Consider the following 19,605-nt stretch of genomic DNA (forward strand, 5'->3'; position numbering starts at 1 on the left):
GAATCAAAGACAAATATTCACAATAATTGTTTAAATGGATTATTTTGACAGACATTATCAAATAAGATTTAGGTTTTTCTTGTCCTCATTTTCTTTCTTGCATACAAAATCTAATCCATGATGGCATCACTTAAGTCTTTTTCATTTCACTGAAAAGTCTGGTGAGATTTCACAAATATTTCGACCAAAACTTTCAGTGAAATTTTAGTGAGATCTCATTAAAAATTTCACTGAAATATTTGTTAGGTTTCAAAAAAAATTTGACTAAAACTTTTGTAAGATTAACTAAAATTTTGATCATTATATAGTTTTTTTTTACCGAAGTTTCAGTAGTTTTTCAGACATTTCAGAAGGTTTCAAATTAATAATGGATATGAATTAAACAGGACTTTATTAACTAAGGTGATATTAAGTGTGCATGAAAAAAAATATAGATGTAATTATATGACATCCAAGGCAAGATACATGGGAGATAATAATAATAATAATAATGACTTTATTTAGAGAAGGTAAGTAATTAGTTACAGAACTAATCTACCTTGAGGCCTTCCATCTGTTATGTACACTATATACAGTATATACAACATGATGTGAAGAATCTGGCTTGACACTAAATAATTAAGTGATTTTAAAAATCAAAGTATCAAGCCTGGAACATATGCACAGGCATCTGTGAACACAAACATATATAAAATATAAAATATTAATCTGCATTGTAAAATTCAACTGTGAAAATAATGCAAAATTATAGAAAAGTATCTATTTGAGACATTGATTATGAAAAGAAGAAATGCTACGAGCCTCTCTTATGTCACTTGTATTGTGACTTGATTTCTGATTGATGTACAAACTATGATGCTGTTGTGGTCTCTTGAATTAGTCCTTGTTCCATAAGTAGCTCATTGCGGAATTTGACCGGATAGTTCATTATTAAAAAAAGTTTCGGAGACAATATTAAAAAAAGGGTCTGCGAAATTCTGATTTAAAACGGAAAACAAGAAAACTTGTTTGAGGGCAGTTAAATCCAGTTTAAGTTAAACAAAAATACAACTACAACAACAAAATCTGAAGAAAAAAATATAACACGTTAAGATGTGGAAAGAAGTTATTGTGCCCAAAATATAAAAAAAAATTACAGCTATCACAAACAGGAAATATAAATGCTGCTGAAAATCATTCAAATTGCACAAGAAAAAGAAAAGAAATTATTATATCTTATTGATATTTTTTACTGAAATGTCAGTGATATTACAATCACAAAATATCACTATATTTTCAGAATTTTTGACAAACTCTCAGTGAAATTTCAATCAGAAATTCCCACTGATGTTTTCAGAAATGTTGGTAAAATCTCCTAAAATACCATAATTTTAGTGAAAAAGAACATTTGAGTGAATGTCAAAAATGTTCACTGTGATTTTGCTAAAATTTCAGTCAAATTATCACTAAGGTATGATTTTCGTTGTTGTTGTTGTAGGGTTTAGCACCATTTTTCAGCACACGATAGGCTATACATGGCAGCCAGTATTAATGGTAGAGGAAGAACCCGGAAAACCCCCCGGAAAGAACCACCGACCCACGAGAAGCTACTGGCAAGCTTTCTCACATACCCACACTGGCTGAATCCAAGACTTGAACCCATGCAGACAGAGGTGAGATGGCAGTGATCCGTAATGGAGAGCGCTTTAGACCACTTGGCCACTCAGGGCCCCTATGATTTTTGTACAGCATATTTTAATAGGAAGCCAAAAAAAATATTTTTCAGAGTAAAAATCAGATCAAGCCCAAAATCCACCTTGCACCAAATTTTCTTAGTCCAAAGATTCATCTATGCTTGTACCGTTACCAGATATTTTCTGATCATGTCTACATCTTCTCTACTTTTTTTGTTCATGTCTTTGTTTTTAGACATCTGTGGAAATAAATTAAAGAAAACTGACATGCATGTGTTTCTTCAAATTTATATGAATATATATTCATCCTTCCACTTCAGCTACACTGTACTCTAACTCCCATCAATATTTCTATTTGAATCAGATAGCTTAGGTTATTAATTCTTCAGAGATCATTTTCCATGATGCTATAATACATGAACCTGCTTTCCATATGGAAAAAAGTGCTTATGGATTAAAGTTGCAACTTTTTTCCATATGGAATTTTCACTGGCAGTGAAGTACTTATGGAATTGATATGGAATAAATTGTCTGATTCCGTAAGTTTTTCAGTCCATATCTCTTCCATACGGATTCCTGAAGTATTCCATATGGAATCCATGAGAAATTTCTGTATGAGAAAGTGTATATATATATGTCATACTCAGAAGAATATAATCTCACTATGTCAATTATTTGATTGCAAGGAAAATTATACCTGAAAATTACAGAAAGAATCCTTTTCACCTAACACGCATGCAATACATGTGATACATGTGATGATCACTACGATTCCCTAATTCAGATTCTAAAGTGTGGCTCATAAAGTGAGAAAACTAAAACCTCTCCCTTCAGGTAATCATGAATTTCCCAAATTCACTGTATACATTTTTGAAACATCCTCATGAAACAAAGGCAAAATCTCCCTTATAGCTAAAGCTGTTCCAGAAGTATGATTTATGGAATGGCAAAGACAACTAGACAACTTTCTTTAATTACAGTGCCAATAAAAAATAAAATCAAGCTGAAGATGGATTACTGAGAAAAAGCACATCGTGATTTTTTTACAGCACAGTTCTAATGAGCAGTAATTGTATGGACATGGTGCTAGCAAGGTCAAACAGGGGCAAGATTATGGGTTTCTTGTTTCCATGAACAAATATTTGTTTGTCGAACAAAATATTACAAGGCAATTTATGGGGGAAAAGGGATATTGCATGTAATGTCTGAATGGTACACAAAACATTGTGAAGCATGCAATCCTGAACAAAGGAAAATGTGTCACTGTCATAGGAAAACATGGGAAAAGCTATGGTATATATCTCCTTGGTAGACCCCTATTAAGTGATGCTGTGGAACTGATAGTACCTGAACTGTTGAGTGTTGGCTATGATGAACTAGCTTTGATAATCCTGCATGCAGTACTTGTCCAAAAAATGATTCCTGCCAATTGTACATATTACAATGAAAAGTGTTTATTAAAAATATGTAATATCCATTTAAAAATACTCAACAATAATAACACGTGGTTGCTCCATGTAACACTAATAACAGAAAAAGTATGTTTTATATTTGTTGTGCATGGTGAATTTTTGCAGAACAATTGCAAAACAATTTTTATTCACTTAAAAATCTTCTGTTGACTATTTTTTCATATCTGAACATTTTCTGAGAAATAGCATAACAGTAGCTAAACTTTATCTGAGCATCTGCCTCTCAGATCCTACCAGAAGATGTCAGCAATCATTTTTCATATTAATTCACAAAAAGCTGTCCCTGGAACTTAAATTACTTTGTGTTGTCTCACTCATCCTTAGTGGCTGTTCAATCTATGTTTAAAGGTAATAGTCAGCAGTGACATGGAAATAAGTTTATTAAAAAAGCAGACCTGAACAGCAAATAAAGTGCAATTGTTTATACTGTGTTGCAGGGGATGAATGTCAATTAATCTGTCTTGTTTATGCTGTGTTGCAGAGGACAAATAGCAATTAATCCATCTTGCTTACACTGTGTAGCAGGGGATTAATGGCAATTAATCTGTCTTGTTTACACTGTGTTGCAGGGGACAAATAGCAATTAATCCATCTTGCTTACATTATGTAGCAGGGGATGGATGGCAATTAATCCATCTTGCTTATATTGTGTAGCAGGGGATGAATGGCAATTAATCCATCTTGCTTACATTGTGTAGCAGGGGACAAATAGCAATTAATCCATCTTGCTTACATTGTGTAGCAGGGGATGAATGGCAATTAATCCATCTTGCTTACATTGTGTAGCAGGGGACAAATATCAATTAATCCATCTTGCTTACATTGTGTAGCAGGGGACAAATAGCAATTAATCCATCTTGCTTATATTGTGTAGCAGGGGATGAATGGCAATTAATCCATCTTGCTTACATTGTGTAGCAGGGGATGGATAGCAATTAATCCATCTTGCTTACATTGTGTTGCAGGGCATGGATGGCAATTAATCCATCTTGCTTATATTGTGTAGCAGGGGATTAATGGCAATTAATCTGTCTTGTTTACACTGTGTTGCAGGGGAAAGCAGACTTCTGTTCACAGGGCTAAATTTACTGAATATAGCATGCTCTTGTTTATACCACTTTGCAGGAGGAAGCACGCACTTAATCCATAGGCTATTTTTAGAAACAGCAATAAGGCAAGCTCTTTGTGACATAATTTTTAAGTAGTAGTTGGTATGGCTAAAAAGTTAAACTAATTTTAATGTTTAAGTACTAAAATAGTGTGTATGTGTGTGTTGGATTTTTAACATAGCTTTAACAATTTTTCCATCATATAACTACAATGTCTGAAGTGTGGCAGTTATAGGGATGTTTAGCACTGAAGGCATCATGCCACAGACACCGAGCATCATATCCCACCCAGTCACATTATACTGATGCCAGGTCAACCAGTCCTAACATTAACTTCTTAAATGCTGACAGCCAAGTGATGCAGCTGCTAGTACCATTTTTATAAGTCTATGGTATGACTTGACGCTAACTGAAACCACTTCAGATGTTTACGAGAACCTCTTGTTTACCAAATTCAGTAAATTCTACCTTTGAGTTTTCATACTGTTAAGATAAGCACAGTACACAAGTCTCTTATGGCCTTTGACCTTCAACATGATACCATATAAGGGATCTCAATGAATCAATTAGTCACATGCTAAGTTTGATAAAATCATAATTTTTATGTTTATTTTAAAAGCACAAGTTACTTAACTGGTTCAATCAATGTATCCTTTAGATATATGAATAAACTGTTTGATAAAAATCCATTCATACTTGAGTTATCATGCTAACAACCCATGCAAGATAAAAATTAGTCATGACTTTTGACCTTGAAATCAATGTCAGTGCTCACTATTAATGTATTAATTAGAATGTACAACTTCTGGTATAAAATTCATTTGTATAAGTAAAAGTCCATGTGTTCATAACTTCAATAAAGTAAAAACATAAGCAGTGACCAATGATTTAGCCCAAGCCTGAGTGGGTATGGTTTTCAAACCTGTTCACAACAGGATGGACATGCTGGTCAGTAGAAATTTCATCTAGTACCAAAATACTGCATGAAGTGCTTTAGTGAAAACACACTGTCAATGCCACCATTCATACATGTTGCTAAAGTGTTATAGCAAAAACTTTTGTGTCAATATGTCCATCCATTCAGTAGAAATAGCAAGGTTTGGATAGCCCTGAGAAGATTTTTAAAGAATTTTTTCTTAATGAAAATTGAACCTTTTCCATCTGTACATGTATTTATTATTTTATATAAATATGTATAAAAGTAACTGAAAAGTACTACACTGTGACAGACAATACAACAAAAGTATAATTCTCTCTCTGCATGGTAGCTACAAGTGTCAAGTGTTTCTTGATCCACCCAATTTTATTATTTTTTATACAGCAAAAATAAAATGAATTTAAGGGTTTTAATGGCTTTTATTCCCTCCAGTAAAGTAAAAAAAAGTCTTGGCAAATTTATTAAAAGAGTTTTTCAAAAACTTCATGGGCTTTTCAAGAAAAACATAAACTTCTTTAAAATTCAAGGAGTTTCTAAGGCTATCACTCAAATTCAAGAGTTTGTCATGGCTGTATGAATGGTGAATAGTCGTGTACAGATTTTTAAAATGTCCATCATGGCAACCATTACAGAGTTTGGATCAGCACCATTTTAAATACAAGAACAATGCTGCAAGAATGCTGGTATGGACATCCAATCACAAGTTAGTGTTAGGAGATCTGACCTTTAAGAGGTCACAATGGCATTATTTTCATCTAGAGCCAACTACATATAATGAAAAGTATTTTAGCAAAACCCCATATCAATACATCATTCCTCCATCATGTTAAAATCCAGTTGTAACCATTACTACTTAGAACTAACCAGACATCATAAGACATCATTCTGTGAGACTCATTCAATACGACAATCTGTTCATCAGAAATGGCTGTAACAAAATTTTCAAGATGGTTACTATGGCAACCATATTAGCGGTCTTATCAACTCCATTTCCATTTAGGCCCAGCTACATCCCATAAGAGGGGCCCAGAGTGGCCAAGTGGTCTAAAGTGCTCACCATTATGGATCATTGCCATCTCACCTCTGTCTGCATGGGTTCAAGTCTCAGGTTCAGCCAATGTGGGTATGTGAGAAAGCTTACAAGTAGTTTCTGGTGGGTCAGTGGTTCTTTCCGGGGTTTTCCTGGGTTCTTCCTCCACCAATGCTACTGGCTGCCATGTATAGCCTATCTTGTGCAGAAAAATCACATTAAATCCTACAATGACAATATCCCATAAGAAGTCTTTCAGTGAAATTCCATTCATTACAACGTCATAGAAATAGCTATAACAAGATTTTAAAGATGGAAGCCATAGCCATCATTTTGGAGTTCTAATCAGCACCATTTTTCTTTAAGGGCAAAATACATATGATAATAAGTCTTTTTTGTGAAAATCTCATTTTAGTATGACCATCTGCAACAAAAAATTTTCAAGATGGGTACGATGGTAGCCACTGTAGAGATGTGTGAGTGATTTGGATTTTTAACGTAGCTTTAAAGAAAATTCATATCGCTACAATGTCTGCAGTGTGGCAGTTTATAGTGATGTCTAGCACTGGGGCATCATGGCACAGACATGTAGCTTGATGGCCGACCCAGTCAAATTATCGTGACACCAGGCCAACCAGTCCTAACACTAGCCTCTGAATGCTCAGCGCCAAGCGAGGCAGCTGTTAGTACCATTTTTACAAGTCTTTGGTATGATTCAGCCAGGGATGGAACCCAAAAACTCCTGCATCTGAGGTGAACACTCTAACGACTAGGCCACCAGAGCAGTCAATGTGGATGTCTGATCAGCACAATTTTAATGAAGAACCAACATCATGAGAATTCGTTTATGGAAACCTTGTTCGGCTAACATGGGTAAGTGAGAAATCTTGCCAGTAGCTTCTCATGGGTTGTGGTTCTCCCCGGGATTTTACAGGGTTCTTCCCTCCACCAGTCATACTGGCTGCCATGTAAAGCCTATCTTGTGCTGAAAAATGGCATTAAACTCTATAGCAATAACAATCATTTTCATTTCAGACCAACATCTTAAGAAGTCTTATAGTGAATATACCCATCCAATCAAGAATAGTGATAGCATGAGTCCCAAGATGGCATAGTGACTATAATGGACATCCAAGGGGATCCATCTTCATCTAGGACCAACTAGACACTTTGATGAATGTGTGAGCGAAGTTTCATGGCAATCCTAGCAGTTTTGCAGAAGAAGGAATAACAAGCTAGTGCTAATAGACACGAGACAATGGACAAAAGGAAGCAATATATACAAGAGTGGTTCAACTTCAGTCACCCATGGCCAAATGTGGTTCACAAGTCATTACTTTATCGCCCATGTTCATACAAAAGGTCAGTTCTATAATTAGAGTATGATATATACATATATATATATATATATGTATGTATATATGTATGTATGTATGTATGTATGTATGTGTGTGTGTATATATATATATATATATATATATATATATATATATATATATATATATATATATATATATGACCAGTAGAATTAAAAAGTACAGATCTCACAAGATCCAATTCAAGTTCAACAGAAAACATTTTAAACAGGGCAACTGTAACATGAAATACTGTCAGGTTATAGTGCCCTAGTTAGAATAAGGTGCTGTAACTTTATATACATTCCCTTAATCTTCCTTGCTGGTTGCAAGATCAAACAACAAATATATACCAAAACAAAATTCCTTTAACAGAAGTCAGTGCATGTGAAATACAGGCAAGTCAAGCAGCTTAAATACACACTGTTACTGATATGTATCCATACCAAATCTTATCAAAGCTTAAGTGCATGCCTTTGAATCCATCATCAGAAAGTTAAAGGTGATTATTTTTTGTTTTAAATCAATGGTCCACAGTATTTATAGTTCAGTATTACTATTAAAACCTGAGACTGTTCTGAATGAATACTGGCACAAGTTATGGGTAAGGGTCACATATAAAAAAAAGTTGCGTACAAAAAATGGTACTTCAATGCGAATTTCAAGGATTCTAATGCCTCCTTCTACTATCAGATGAGTTACAGCTGAGATTGGTGTTCTGTGTCTGTACTCGATGAAATGATGTCCACTGACTGACACCTGTAACATAATTAAAAGCAATTAGAAAATTAAACAAATCAGTGTTTGCACAACCAACCATATATATATCTAATAGTGCACAAGTTAAGTCCTACTGCAGAATGCATAGATGTAGATCTGCCATTGCATAACACACCAGCAGATCTGGGTCTATGTGACTGATTAGGTCTGATCAGCAGAACAAACAGTACACACCCTGATCTGCCAACACATTATATGACAACAGATCTGGGTCTATGTGACTGGTTAGGTCTAATCAGCAGAACAAACAGTACACACCCTGATCTGCTAATACATTATATGACAACAGATCTGGGTCTATGTGACTGGTTAGGTCTAATCAGCAGAACAAACAATACTCACCCTGATCTGCCAACACATTATCTGACAACACATCTGGGTCTATGTTGTTTGCAGCTGGACCCAGTTTGTACATTAGCACCATATATACTCTCTTACAAGTTTAGTCCAACTGGAAACCGCACAGACCCAAATCTGGTGGTGCATGAAGTACCATCAGATCTGGGTCTGTGCAGTTGTTAGAAGTAATCAGTAGAACAAAGAGTATATACTCTTGTCTGCAGGCACATTATGCTAACACAGATTAGGATCTGTTTGTATGTAGTTTGGATGGTAAAACAATATATGTACATGTACATGGTATGTTTGTCTTGATGCGAATGTTATGACAAATCATATTTAGTATTGTTGTGACCAATGACACAGATTTTAATCATCTACTTCTACACACATATTCATATTTCTTTTTACAACTAAAATTTATTTTTATTTACCTTCCACTGAAACTAATTTCATTTGTTCATTTTCAGTCAAGTTGCAAACAAGCAGTCTGCATACAAATTTGTCCATATTAATTTAGGTAATGCAATTAGTCACATGATGAAGATAAAATGTCATAATCTGCCATAAATAAATTAATTAAACAGCAGATGACACTATTTATTGCATTTACCAGCATGTACTGCGCACCTAACTGCAAACAACATAAACCAAGACCTAATTTAGCAAAATACATTAAAAAAATCTGGGTCTAAAATGTGTGCAGGAAATACAGAAGTAAAACAAAGTACAGACAAATTAAGCAGGCACCATCCATTTAATGGGGCGGGGGACCCTGCACAGTTAGACATGCTATTCACAGGCAATTATGCAGTAGTACACATAGCTGCACATACTCCTTGAAATATGTATATGCTAGTGTATAACTTTGATCACATTATCCTGACACCAGGCCGACCAGTCCTAACACTAACCTCTTAATGCTGAGCACCAAGTGAGGCAGCTGTCAGTACCATTTTTGTAAGTCTTTGGTATGACTCGGCCAAGGATCAAACCCACGACCTCCCACAGCCAAGCCGGATGCTCTAACCACTAGGCCATCGGAGCAGTCACAGATTACATGTAATGGATCAACCATGTAATGTGATAAGGCATGCCGGGAAAGTTTTGAAAAAAATGCCTGGCCCTCAAATAGCTTGGCAAAAAAATATCCTTGCTCTGCCGTGTAGAAAAAAAGAAGGCATTCCATCCATTATAGCATTTATAAAAATACGTTTTGCAGTACAGTTCCAATCAACAGCCACCCACCACCAGCTTATGATATGTGGTTGGTAACACATTTAATTTTGGTGATTTCATATGTTAAATTTATTGGTACACCATCAACTTAAAAATGTATTTACTTTATTAAAATGGTGAACAGCATATGTCTGATTTGATGCTAAACAGTGTATTGAAGATCTGGGTCCTCACTGTTCAAATTATAAACTCAAGCAAATAGCACATGTCTAGATCTGCCTTCATACAGAGTCTAGCACATGTCTAGATCTGCATTCTGCCTTCAGCTATATCGAGTCTGTTCTATCAATAACTTGTTGCATGTTTACACATGTCCTGAACTTTCCACTACTGCTGGGTCGTCTACATTATTAAGTGAGCATCCTGTTAGCTTTAACCACTTTATCTTATGCACAATGAGTCACAAGTAAATATCCCCCACAAGGTATTTACCACAATTTTCCAACGATAAGGTCATGTCCAAACCCACTGCTAAAAGAATGTAACAAAGTTTTAGTTAAGAAAATCCCTGTCCATTCATAATATTAAAAAAATCCCATATCACCCATATCAAGCCAAAATCTTTAACAATATTTTTATCTTCAGTATCTAATACCAAGAGACCGGATACCCCCATTATCCACCAATATCAATGAAACCAGGATCTTGACCTCCAAAACTTCATGCCTCTACAGTAAAGGTGATTAACAATGTAAACAAGGGATTGTCTCTGAGAATGTACAATGAATGAAAGTTCACAAGAGCAGTTTAATTCAGCATGTATGCATAAATCAACCCATGTATATAAGACTTAGCAAGCCAAGTTTTTTTCTAGTTCCTCAACAAAACTAGGGGAGGGCTGGGGTGGCAGTGATAAAAAAAAATCCATTGGTAATTCGGCACAGTTTAATAAAACCCTTGCAGAATAATCTGCCAACTCATGTGCAGCACACAAGAGGCTCATATGATGAAAGTAGGAAGAATGTGCAAATAAGCATTTTACTGGTACGTCTCATGAGCTTTGATAGGGCGGCCACTGACAGAATTCATGAATACCAGAAACTCCTTTGCATACATGGATAGATATTATGTTAAGGAGGCAGACCGACTGAAAACCTGAAATGATTATAAAACCAGATGAACAGCTTCCCTAGCTTTTAGTTAGTTGCAAAATAAAGCTCCCCAAAACCTCATTCTATGTGGAAAGCTTCTAAAAGTTAAAACCCATATGAGGTCACAAGCTTAATTTTTATAACTGTATACTTTTGGCATGCTCAGTAAGAACTTCCTGAAACATTTCTTGTTAAATGTAGTTTTGGAGACAAATTCCAATGGAGCTTGGAATTTTTACATGCATTTGAAAATCAGAATTAGTACTCCAGCACAAACAAACTTGCACCAATTTTCAAGCACATGCCTTATCTGAAACAAAGTTTTGGTTGTAAAAAGTGGACTCCGCTAAATAATCAGTGTTAACAGTTAATAATAGCAGTCACTAGATTTCAAAAGACATTTAGAGCTAGTTTTAAATGAATTTGAAACTACAACCTGAAGAGTTTATGATTTAATTCAATATGCTACAGTGCATAAGATATATGATGATTTCTTTTCTTTGTATTGATTAAATGTATATATCAGGCAATTAGGATTATTTGTATTATTCATGAATTTAAAAAATAAGGTTTTATCAATTATTTTTTTATACTACATTCAAAACCTAACATCTGAGCAGCCTGGGTTGGCTACCATGATGTGTCCTAATGGGCATGGCACTTAGCTAAAATTCCCTTGGCCCTAAATAACCAATTCCCTTGACCCTAAATAACCAATTCCTTTAGCCCTAAATAACCAAATCCCTTGGCCCTATATAACCAGTTCCCTTGAGCCTAAAAAACATATTCCCTTGGCCCTATATAACCAATTTCCTTGGCCCTAAAGCACCAAATCCCTTGGCCCTAAGTAACTAATTCCCTTGGCCCTAAATAACCAAATCTCTTGGCCCTATATAACCAATTCCCTGTGGCCTAAATAACATACTGGTATTCCCTTGGCCCTATATAACCAATTTCCTTGATCCTAAATAACCCATTCCCTTTACTCTAAATAACCAAATCCCTTGGCCATAAATAACCAATTCCCTTGGCATTATATAACCAATTTCCTTGACTCTAAATAACCAATTCCCTTGACCCTAAATAACCAAATCCCTTGGCCCTATATAACCAGTTCCCTTGGGCCTAAAAGACATATTCCCTTGGTCCTAAATAACCCATTCCCTTGGCCCTAAATAACCAAATCCCTTGGCCCTAAATAACTAATTCCCTTGGCCCTAAATAACCAAATCCCCTGGCCCTAAATAACCAAATCCCTTGACCCTATATAACAAATTCCCTTTGGCCTAAATAACATATTCCCTTGGACCTATATAACCAATTTACTTGGCCCTAAATAACCTATTCCCTTGGCCCTAAATAACCAATTCCCTTTACCCTAAATAACCAAATCCCTTGGCCATAAATAACCAATTCCCTTGGCATTATATAACCAATTTCTTTGGCCGTAAATAACCAATTTCCTTGGCCCTAAATAACCAATTCCCTTTACCCTAAATAACCAAATCCCTTGGCCCTAATAACCAAATTCCTTGGCCCTAAATAACCAATTCCCTTGGCCCTATATAACCAATTCCCTTGGGCCTAAAAAACATATTCCCTTGGCCCTAAATAACCCATTCCACAGGCCCTAAATAACTATTTAAGTTTCTGAACCGTAAACCACTAAATCAACAACAACTAGCCCTTCAATCACACAAGTCTCAATTTGGTGTGCTCATATCTGGTGTGGAAGTGAGAAAGTTGGCCAGTAGCTTCCTGTGGGTTGGTGGTTCTTACCAGGGTTTTTCAGTTCTTCCTCCGTATACTGGCCACTATGCATAGCCTATCATGAGCTGAAAAACGGTGTTAAACCCAAGACAACAACAACTACTTAACAACTAATTTGAATTTGTATAATGTCAGACTGACATAAAATCTCTTTATGGTGTGATACACCTCTCTAAATAACACACACCTGGATAACTTGTAAATCCACTTATAAAGCATGGTCAGGAGTAGATCCAATTTATTTTCTAGAAAACACCAAAAAGAATTGGTCCCTATTTATTGAATGTGAACAAAATTTCAATCCAAACTAGTAAGAAGAATTTTGTTATATTGCATTGTTTTTCACATTTGTATCAAAATTTAATCTAAGGTCAAAATTTAAAATTCTATTAATGTTAATTTATCAATGTTTTATTTATCAAACATGTTTTCAGGTATAAATTGTCTTGCATTGCAATTAAGTTTTGAATAAACTGAATAATTCTTATAATTAAGGAAGATATAACAAATTTAGTTTTGTGTTTCAAAAGCACGTGGCCCAAAACTTGCACCCTAGGTAACACCAACACTGCACACTTTCTGACAGTTGTCAAACACCTTGTTCGCTATGAAACTCAAAAAGTCTTCATGAGTAAAGTTAAATTATAAGTCTGGCATGTAAATTATAAGTTTCACTAAAATTGGCCACAAATAGTTTGGACTGAGAGGACACAGGTCACAAATATTACTTCTGATTCAGTACCCATGAATGTAGTCCCAATCTATTTTTAGAGCATTTTTAAAAATCTCATTTTGGTGGTGATGCATGCATTAGATTTAGGCATTTCTGGTACTGATTTAAAGAAAATTGTTTATTCATAGAATAAAAGCATTCTCACAGTTGTGGCTGAATGTAATTTGGTGGCATTGCACAGTGAATAAAGAGGCATCTGCTCCTGGTCTGGAAGTAAGATATGTGACCCACTGCCTGTTGATTCGTTTACAGTGCAGCCTCTCAAAAAAAAAAATACAGGTTAACCTATGACAAACTTCACTGAATTCATATCTGATGATATTTGGACAAAAAGGAAAGTTCGATACTGACAAATATTGGGACTACGTAGGAAATTTAATTGACCAAAGTCCTGTCAAGTAGAATGCACCTTGGATTCTTGAGTTCCCATAATACACTTGACAACTCAAGAGAACCCACTGATAAAACAAGTTTGAGACTTTATTTTAGCTACAAATAAATGCCCAGCTAGTTAACCTAAAACAAGAGGCCAATTCCAATCAGTCATGGAATACTCTGCACTGGGCAAATGTATAGGGAGGGTGGTGCACTTCCCCTAGCAATGGACTTCTGCCACAATATTATGCAGAAGCAGACCAGGGTCTATTCTGTTTCCATGAACTCATACTGTAAGTTGCACAAGCTGCATGGGTACTGGCTGATCCCATGATGCATTTTGCAGTAGCAACATACTTTACGTGTTTGCCAATTGGATGCATGATATGAATGAATAAATAACAGTATGAATTTTCAACTCAACAATTTATCTAACTCTCAATATGCATACAATTTTTAACTGAGAATTTATTTCCATATGGGTCAATTATATTTAAAGGCAATGTGCAAATAAACAAATGATGAGAGTAACAGGAACATTTTAAGAGGTTTTTGAAAATTGGTGTTAGTCTAAATCATGTTCTCACATGTGACAGTACATGTACATGTTGGTAGAGAGATAGGCAGGTAGGTACAAGTATAGCTGTGAAATATCATGCTACTGATGTTACACACCCACCTTATACTTGTCATGTTTGACCAGGATTTGCACATGAAATTTCTGGCCCTTGTGGAAGGGAAATCCCCCATCTCTCTCTTCATAACCCCAGCTGTTTCCTGATTGGGTGTTTCTTACCACCTGGTTCTCATCAAATCGGGGGTTGAAAACAAATGGTGTGTCACTCCGTGGATTTATGCTTGGCCCGCTTTGCAAACTTATGATGAATCTGCAATATAAATTATACCAAAAATGAGTAATGACACTGGTAGGAACTGTAGTCAAACATTTTTACCAAGGCAAACTCTTCCTTGTGGGTTAGATCACATGTACAAATACTCAACACATAAAGGGGAGAGGGTATTTATTTGATGGAATGAAGAAACACCCCTATAAAAAAGGAGAAAAAAAGTAAAAACATGACAAAATCTACATGAAAGGCAACTAGATCTCTGCCAAGCATCAGTCAGAAAAGACCAAAATATTCTTGCATAAAATAACAAGGTCAATGGTTAACGTGCATAAAAATATATTAACACACACTTGTACATGTATGTTTACTGACAAATCAACATGATCCTAGGTATACAGTGCTAAATAAATGGCTAAAATTATAATGGGCAAAACTGCAAAAGAAAACTTTTTAAATAATCCACATTCTTTAAATAAGCAAAAGATTTTTTATTCTGAGGGAACAACATCAAAAGGAAATCTGGTTTCAGTTATAATTTATTTTCAGCAAAGTACCTCCTCTCCTGCATACCATATATGCTCACTTATAAGACCAGTCCAACTGCAAACTGCACAGACCCATATCTGCTGGTGCATAATGCGCCAGAAGATCTGGGTTTGTGCAGTATGTTAGGAGTAAACAGTAGAACAAACAGCACAGACCCTGATCTGCAGGCACATTATGCTATGGCACATCATGATGGTTGTTATTTGCAATCTGATGACTTACAGTCTGGTATATATGGTACTGTAGCACTGCAAATGTATTTATTCATGCATGATGAATTCATAAACTGAAAATGTCATCACATTGTGAATCATATATTTTATATATTGTTTCTGTTAATATTCATAACTAAAATATTTGGACAATCTGTTGTTGTATCACGTAATATTCAAGGGCACTTACAGACCTAGCCTGCTGCCTAAATGTGACCTTGACTCGTGCATAAAATACTCAGCAATCTTACCAACTTCCAGGACAAAGCAGTATGTAAATGGGAGCTAGGGAGAAGTTTTGTTTTTCCCCAAAAATTGCAAACCCAACAACTTTGTGACAATTAAATGGTTGGTCCCTAACTGATGTACATTGTATTTCTAAACTGTTACAGTAAACCAAAGTTTAGATAAAGTATTAAACCTGAATTAGATACATTACACATTTTGTCTGCATTTGGTTGTTGTTGTTGTTGTAGGGTTTAACGCCATTTTGTCAGCACACGATAGGCTATACATGGCGGCCAGTATTAATAGTGGAGGAAGAACCTTGTCTGCATTTGGATTATGCATTTTTGAGAAATATGTTTATGAATATAGTTCCCATACTATGACTGGTTTTCCCAAAAAAAAGATAATTTGATAAAGATTGATAGGTTTTACAGTATAAAATGTTCAAAACCAGCCAAAGGACAAAGTAGTAATTAAATGGAATATCCACACAGACTGTTATCATAGAGATCAACCACAAGGAAATTAAACACCCACATTCATGGTCATAAACCACAGATGAATGACTATTTAAAAAAGCTTACGGATTTAAGCAAATTAGTTTTCTCAATCTTTAACTTAAAATCTATCATCTGAATATCAATTACTCTAATTTTCTCAGTGAGTTTTGTCATGTGACTCAACAAATATCTGCCATTTTGTGAGTTTTTGTTTAATCACATACCTGAATAATAAACAATAAATCCACTATAACAGGAAATTTTAAACATTCTGCTTACTATATAGGGGCCCCGAGTGGCAGAGTGGTCTAAAGCGCTCACCATTATGGATCACCACCATAGCTTACTAGTAGCTTCTCGTGGGTCAGTGGTTCTTTCCGGGGTTTTCCTGGGTTCTTCCTCCACCATTAATACTGACTGCCATGTATAGCCTATCGTGTGATGAAAAATGGCGTTAAACCCCACAACAACAACAACTTACCTATATACAGATGCTTGCTTCAATGTGCACATGATAGTCACATGAGAAAACAATGGATACTTGAGATGAGTCACATAACCAGTGCAACCAAAATATTCACATATGTGAATGATCTTTCATCTCATCTGACTGATTGCTGGATCAGACAAAACAGTCAGATGTAGCCATGAAATTCTAATTGGCTTGGGGGTTGATTTATTGGACTTATTTATTGGACTATCATTTGTTAACATTTTCACATATTAGTATATATATCATAATGTAATCTAGTTTCTGCTTGCAATTAGAATTAATAACACTGCACAGCTTTTGCTGGTTCATTTAAATTGAAGTGACTATACTACATGGCAAAATGACCAAAGTGGGGACAGAGCTATTAAGAGAATAATCTGGTTATTCTGGTGGTATGCAATTTATTAAAAAGTCTTACCTTTTAGCAAAGAACATAATGTAATTTCCCTAATGTCATATTCTTGGGATTGAGATGGGTCAGTATAAGGAAACTGAAGCATGTCAACGTTTCTGTCAGTTTATACCCAAATTCAATAGATTAAGAAAGACCTTGTCAGTAACATATAAGTAAAAAGTTTGATATGCTTTTGTCAAAAAGTTTTGATATCCTATCAGATAACGATTCAAGTTATGGTTTTATGTTTCTAATGGACCTGATATTGTTAATAAAGTAAATAAAATTTGAATATGGTTCTTTTTAAATTCACAAAGCCTGCGAGACTACCCTCCATGTCTAAAGTTTATATTGATGTGGTCATGCAGGCACATTTACTCAACTTAAATATATAATATTAATTGTTATTCTAAAATTTAATACTAATATAGTTGAACCAAAATCTATTCAGTTATGATCACTGAATGCTCTGCACCTTATCTGTCCTGAAGAAACTTAGCCAAAATTGTTTGATCACCATGGACTGAGAAGACTCAGGTCACAATGGTGGTGAGGTACTAAATTGGAAAATAGCATGTCAGGTCTAATTGTCACAATACTGGGTAGGATGACATTAAATCCAGTTTGTATTAGATCACACCTTTAGGCTGACCTCGTCCAAATATCATGTACTTTAACATCAAGTCTTGCTGTACATATTTGATGACCTTTCAAAGGAATATTAAAGTATGAGGATCCAAACAATGCAAATTGCCATTTAAAGGTATGTGTAATCAAATTCTAAAACAAGGCACCAGTTACTGAAATAATCACTACTGAACACACATATGACCTGTATGACTTTTTCACTATAGGTGTTGCAATCTATATTCTTGCCACTAAATATAACTTTTTTTCGTTATAATTTTTAATTTTTGTTACACTGTGCCCTGTTATAGATAACTTTTGAACAATTAGTTTTGTGCTGAATTTTTTTAATTCAGTTTGGCCCAAATACACAGTCTAATGACCAAAATGGGCACATAAATCTTATGAAAATAGAAAATGCAATACTCACTGTGAATGGTGGTGTTCAGCAACTCCATGAATGTGAATCTGAGTTCCATCCTGTAAACTAACAGGGCCAACATATGGAGTTTGCTGAAATATTAAACAAAATTATTTATACACAATATCCGATTTACTTGAATGCATTTGATCTTCAAAAATGATATTATTTTAAGACAATCTTAAAATACACATACATAACTGCTAGGCAATACCCACTTAATCTACTACCCCTCCCTCCATCTGATAATCTCTAATTAGAAATTCAATGCAGAGAAGTCAACTAACACGAATATACAGCTTAAAATAAAGTCCGAGTTTCCTTTGACCCTTGTCACCCCATTTTGGATATTTGGATATTTATGTTGGGGTGTAGGGAGTATAAATATCCAAATGGGGTGGCAAGGATAAGAGGAAACTCGGACTATTTAATATGTTGTGGTTAAAATGATGACTGGTCAATAAAATGAATACTGATATTAAATATACCAGAACAAAATACTGATATTAAATATACCAGAACAAGAACAGACGATGTAAAACGTACAAAGCACAAATAGGCCAATATGATATAAAATCTACCCATCACTAACAATAAGCAATACAAGCCAACCCTGAAAAAAATATGTCTAATATTTCCATAAAGCAACTTTGTCTACATGCTTATACTAATGTGAATAATTGTATACGATTACACAAATTATCGGAAAGTTTCTTACCGGATTGACGATTGTTGCCATCTTCGATGAACTGTTAGTGTCTGTACAACCCTTGACAATAATCTCGTGATACGCCGGTGAGTGGCTTTATGAGAAGATTTTTGACACCGGTGGGCGGAGGTGGTCAGCTGATGCAAATTTGACACTGGGGGTAAGACTGTTCATGGAAAAATTATTCTCGAGAACCATCGCGACTCCTATAACAATGAGCTTTATTTTTCTACCCACATGTACAGTGGGTTTTTTTAAAATGAAAATTATTGAATATTTATTCTTTTATCTTTCAGATTTTAAAACCATTCTTGATGACGCTGCTTCACAATTACAAAATGAACGAGTGTAAGCCACAGGCAGCTGATCAAGCGGGAAACCAATGATAACACATTTGGGAGTTAGTCCAGCAATGTAAGACATAGCACATGTTGTTTTTGTTTTAGTGCTATCACCGACCCACCCCCACAAAAATATCGAGTGATGTGTCTTACGTTGTAGGACTAAATTGAAATTGGAAGTGCATTATCATTAGTTTCCGCCTGAATCAAGTGCCTGTGGTCTAAGCCAGGGACGTCATTTCAACTTTTTCGGGGGGGGGGGGGGGGGTGGGGGGCAAAACTTGATTCAGGCAAATATCAACGCGATAGTAATAGCAGGAACGTCATTTCAAATGCCACCCCCACCCCCCACCCCCGACATCCCTGGTCTAAGCACTGAT

General features: G+C 35.4%; 1 protein-coding gene across 2 annotated transcripts in view; it reads right to left on the reverse strand.

Annotated features, from left to right (window-relative positions):
• Nucleotides 1-19,051, reverse strand: part of LOC149805017 (galectin-4-like) — a 36,967-nt gene extending 17,916 nt beyond the window's left edge. The window contains exons 1-5 of one of the 2 annotated variants that reach the window (XM_089946540.1): nucleotides 18,894-19,051; nucleotides 18,185-18,267; nucleotides 14,583-14,790; nucleotides 8,213-8,335; nucleotides 3,021-3,095 (exon numbers count right to left, since the gene is read on the reverse strand). In XM_089946540.1, the coding sequence (XP_089802666.1) occupies nucleotides 3,021-3,095; nucleotides 8,213-8,335; nucleotides 14,583-14,790; nucleotides 18,185-18,267; nucleotides 18,894-18,914 (510 nt within the window). In that variant the 5' untranslated portion in view covers nucleotides 18,915-19,051. The remainder of the gene's footprint in view (nucleotides 1-3,020; nucleotides 3,096-8,212; nucleotides 8,336-14,582; nucleotides 14,791-18,184; nucleotides 18,268-18,893) is intronic. The other variant, XM_089946543.1, reaches the window with a different exon arrangement.
• Between the last annotated feature and the right edge of the window lie 554 nt (nucleotides 19,052-19,605).

The sequence above is a fragment of the Sinohyriopsis cumingii genome, chromosome 2 (assembly GCF_028554795.1).
Source record: "Sinohyriopsis cumingii isolate HCF-2022 chromosome 2, ASM2855479v2, whole genome shotgun sequence".
Classification (NCBI taxonomy): Eukaryota; Metazoa; Mollusca; class Bivalvia; order Unionida; family Unionidae; genus Sinohyriopsis; species Sinohyriopsis cumingii.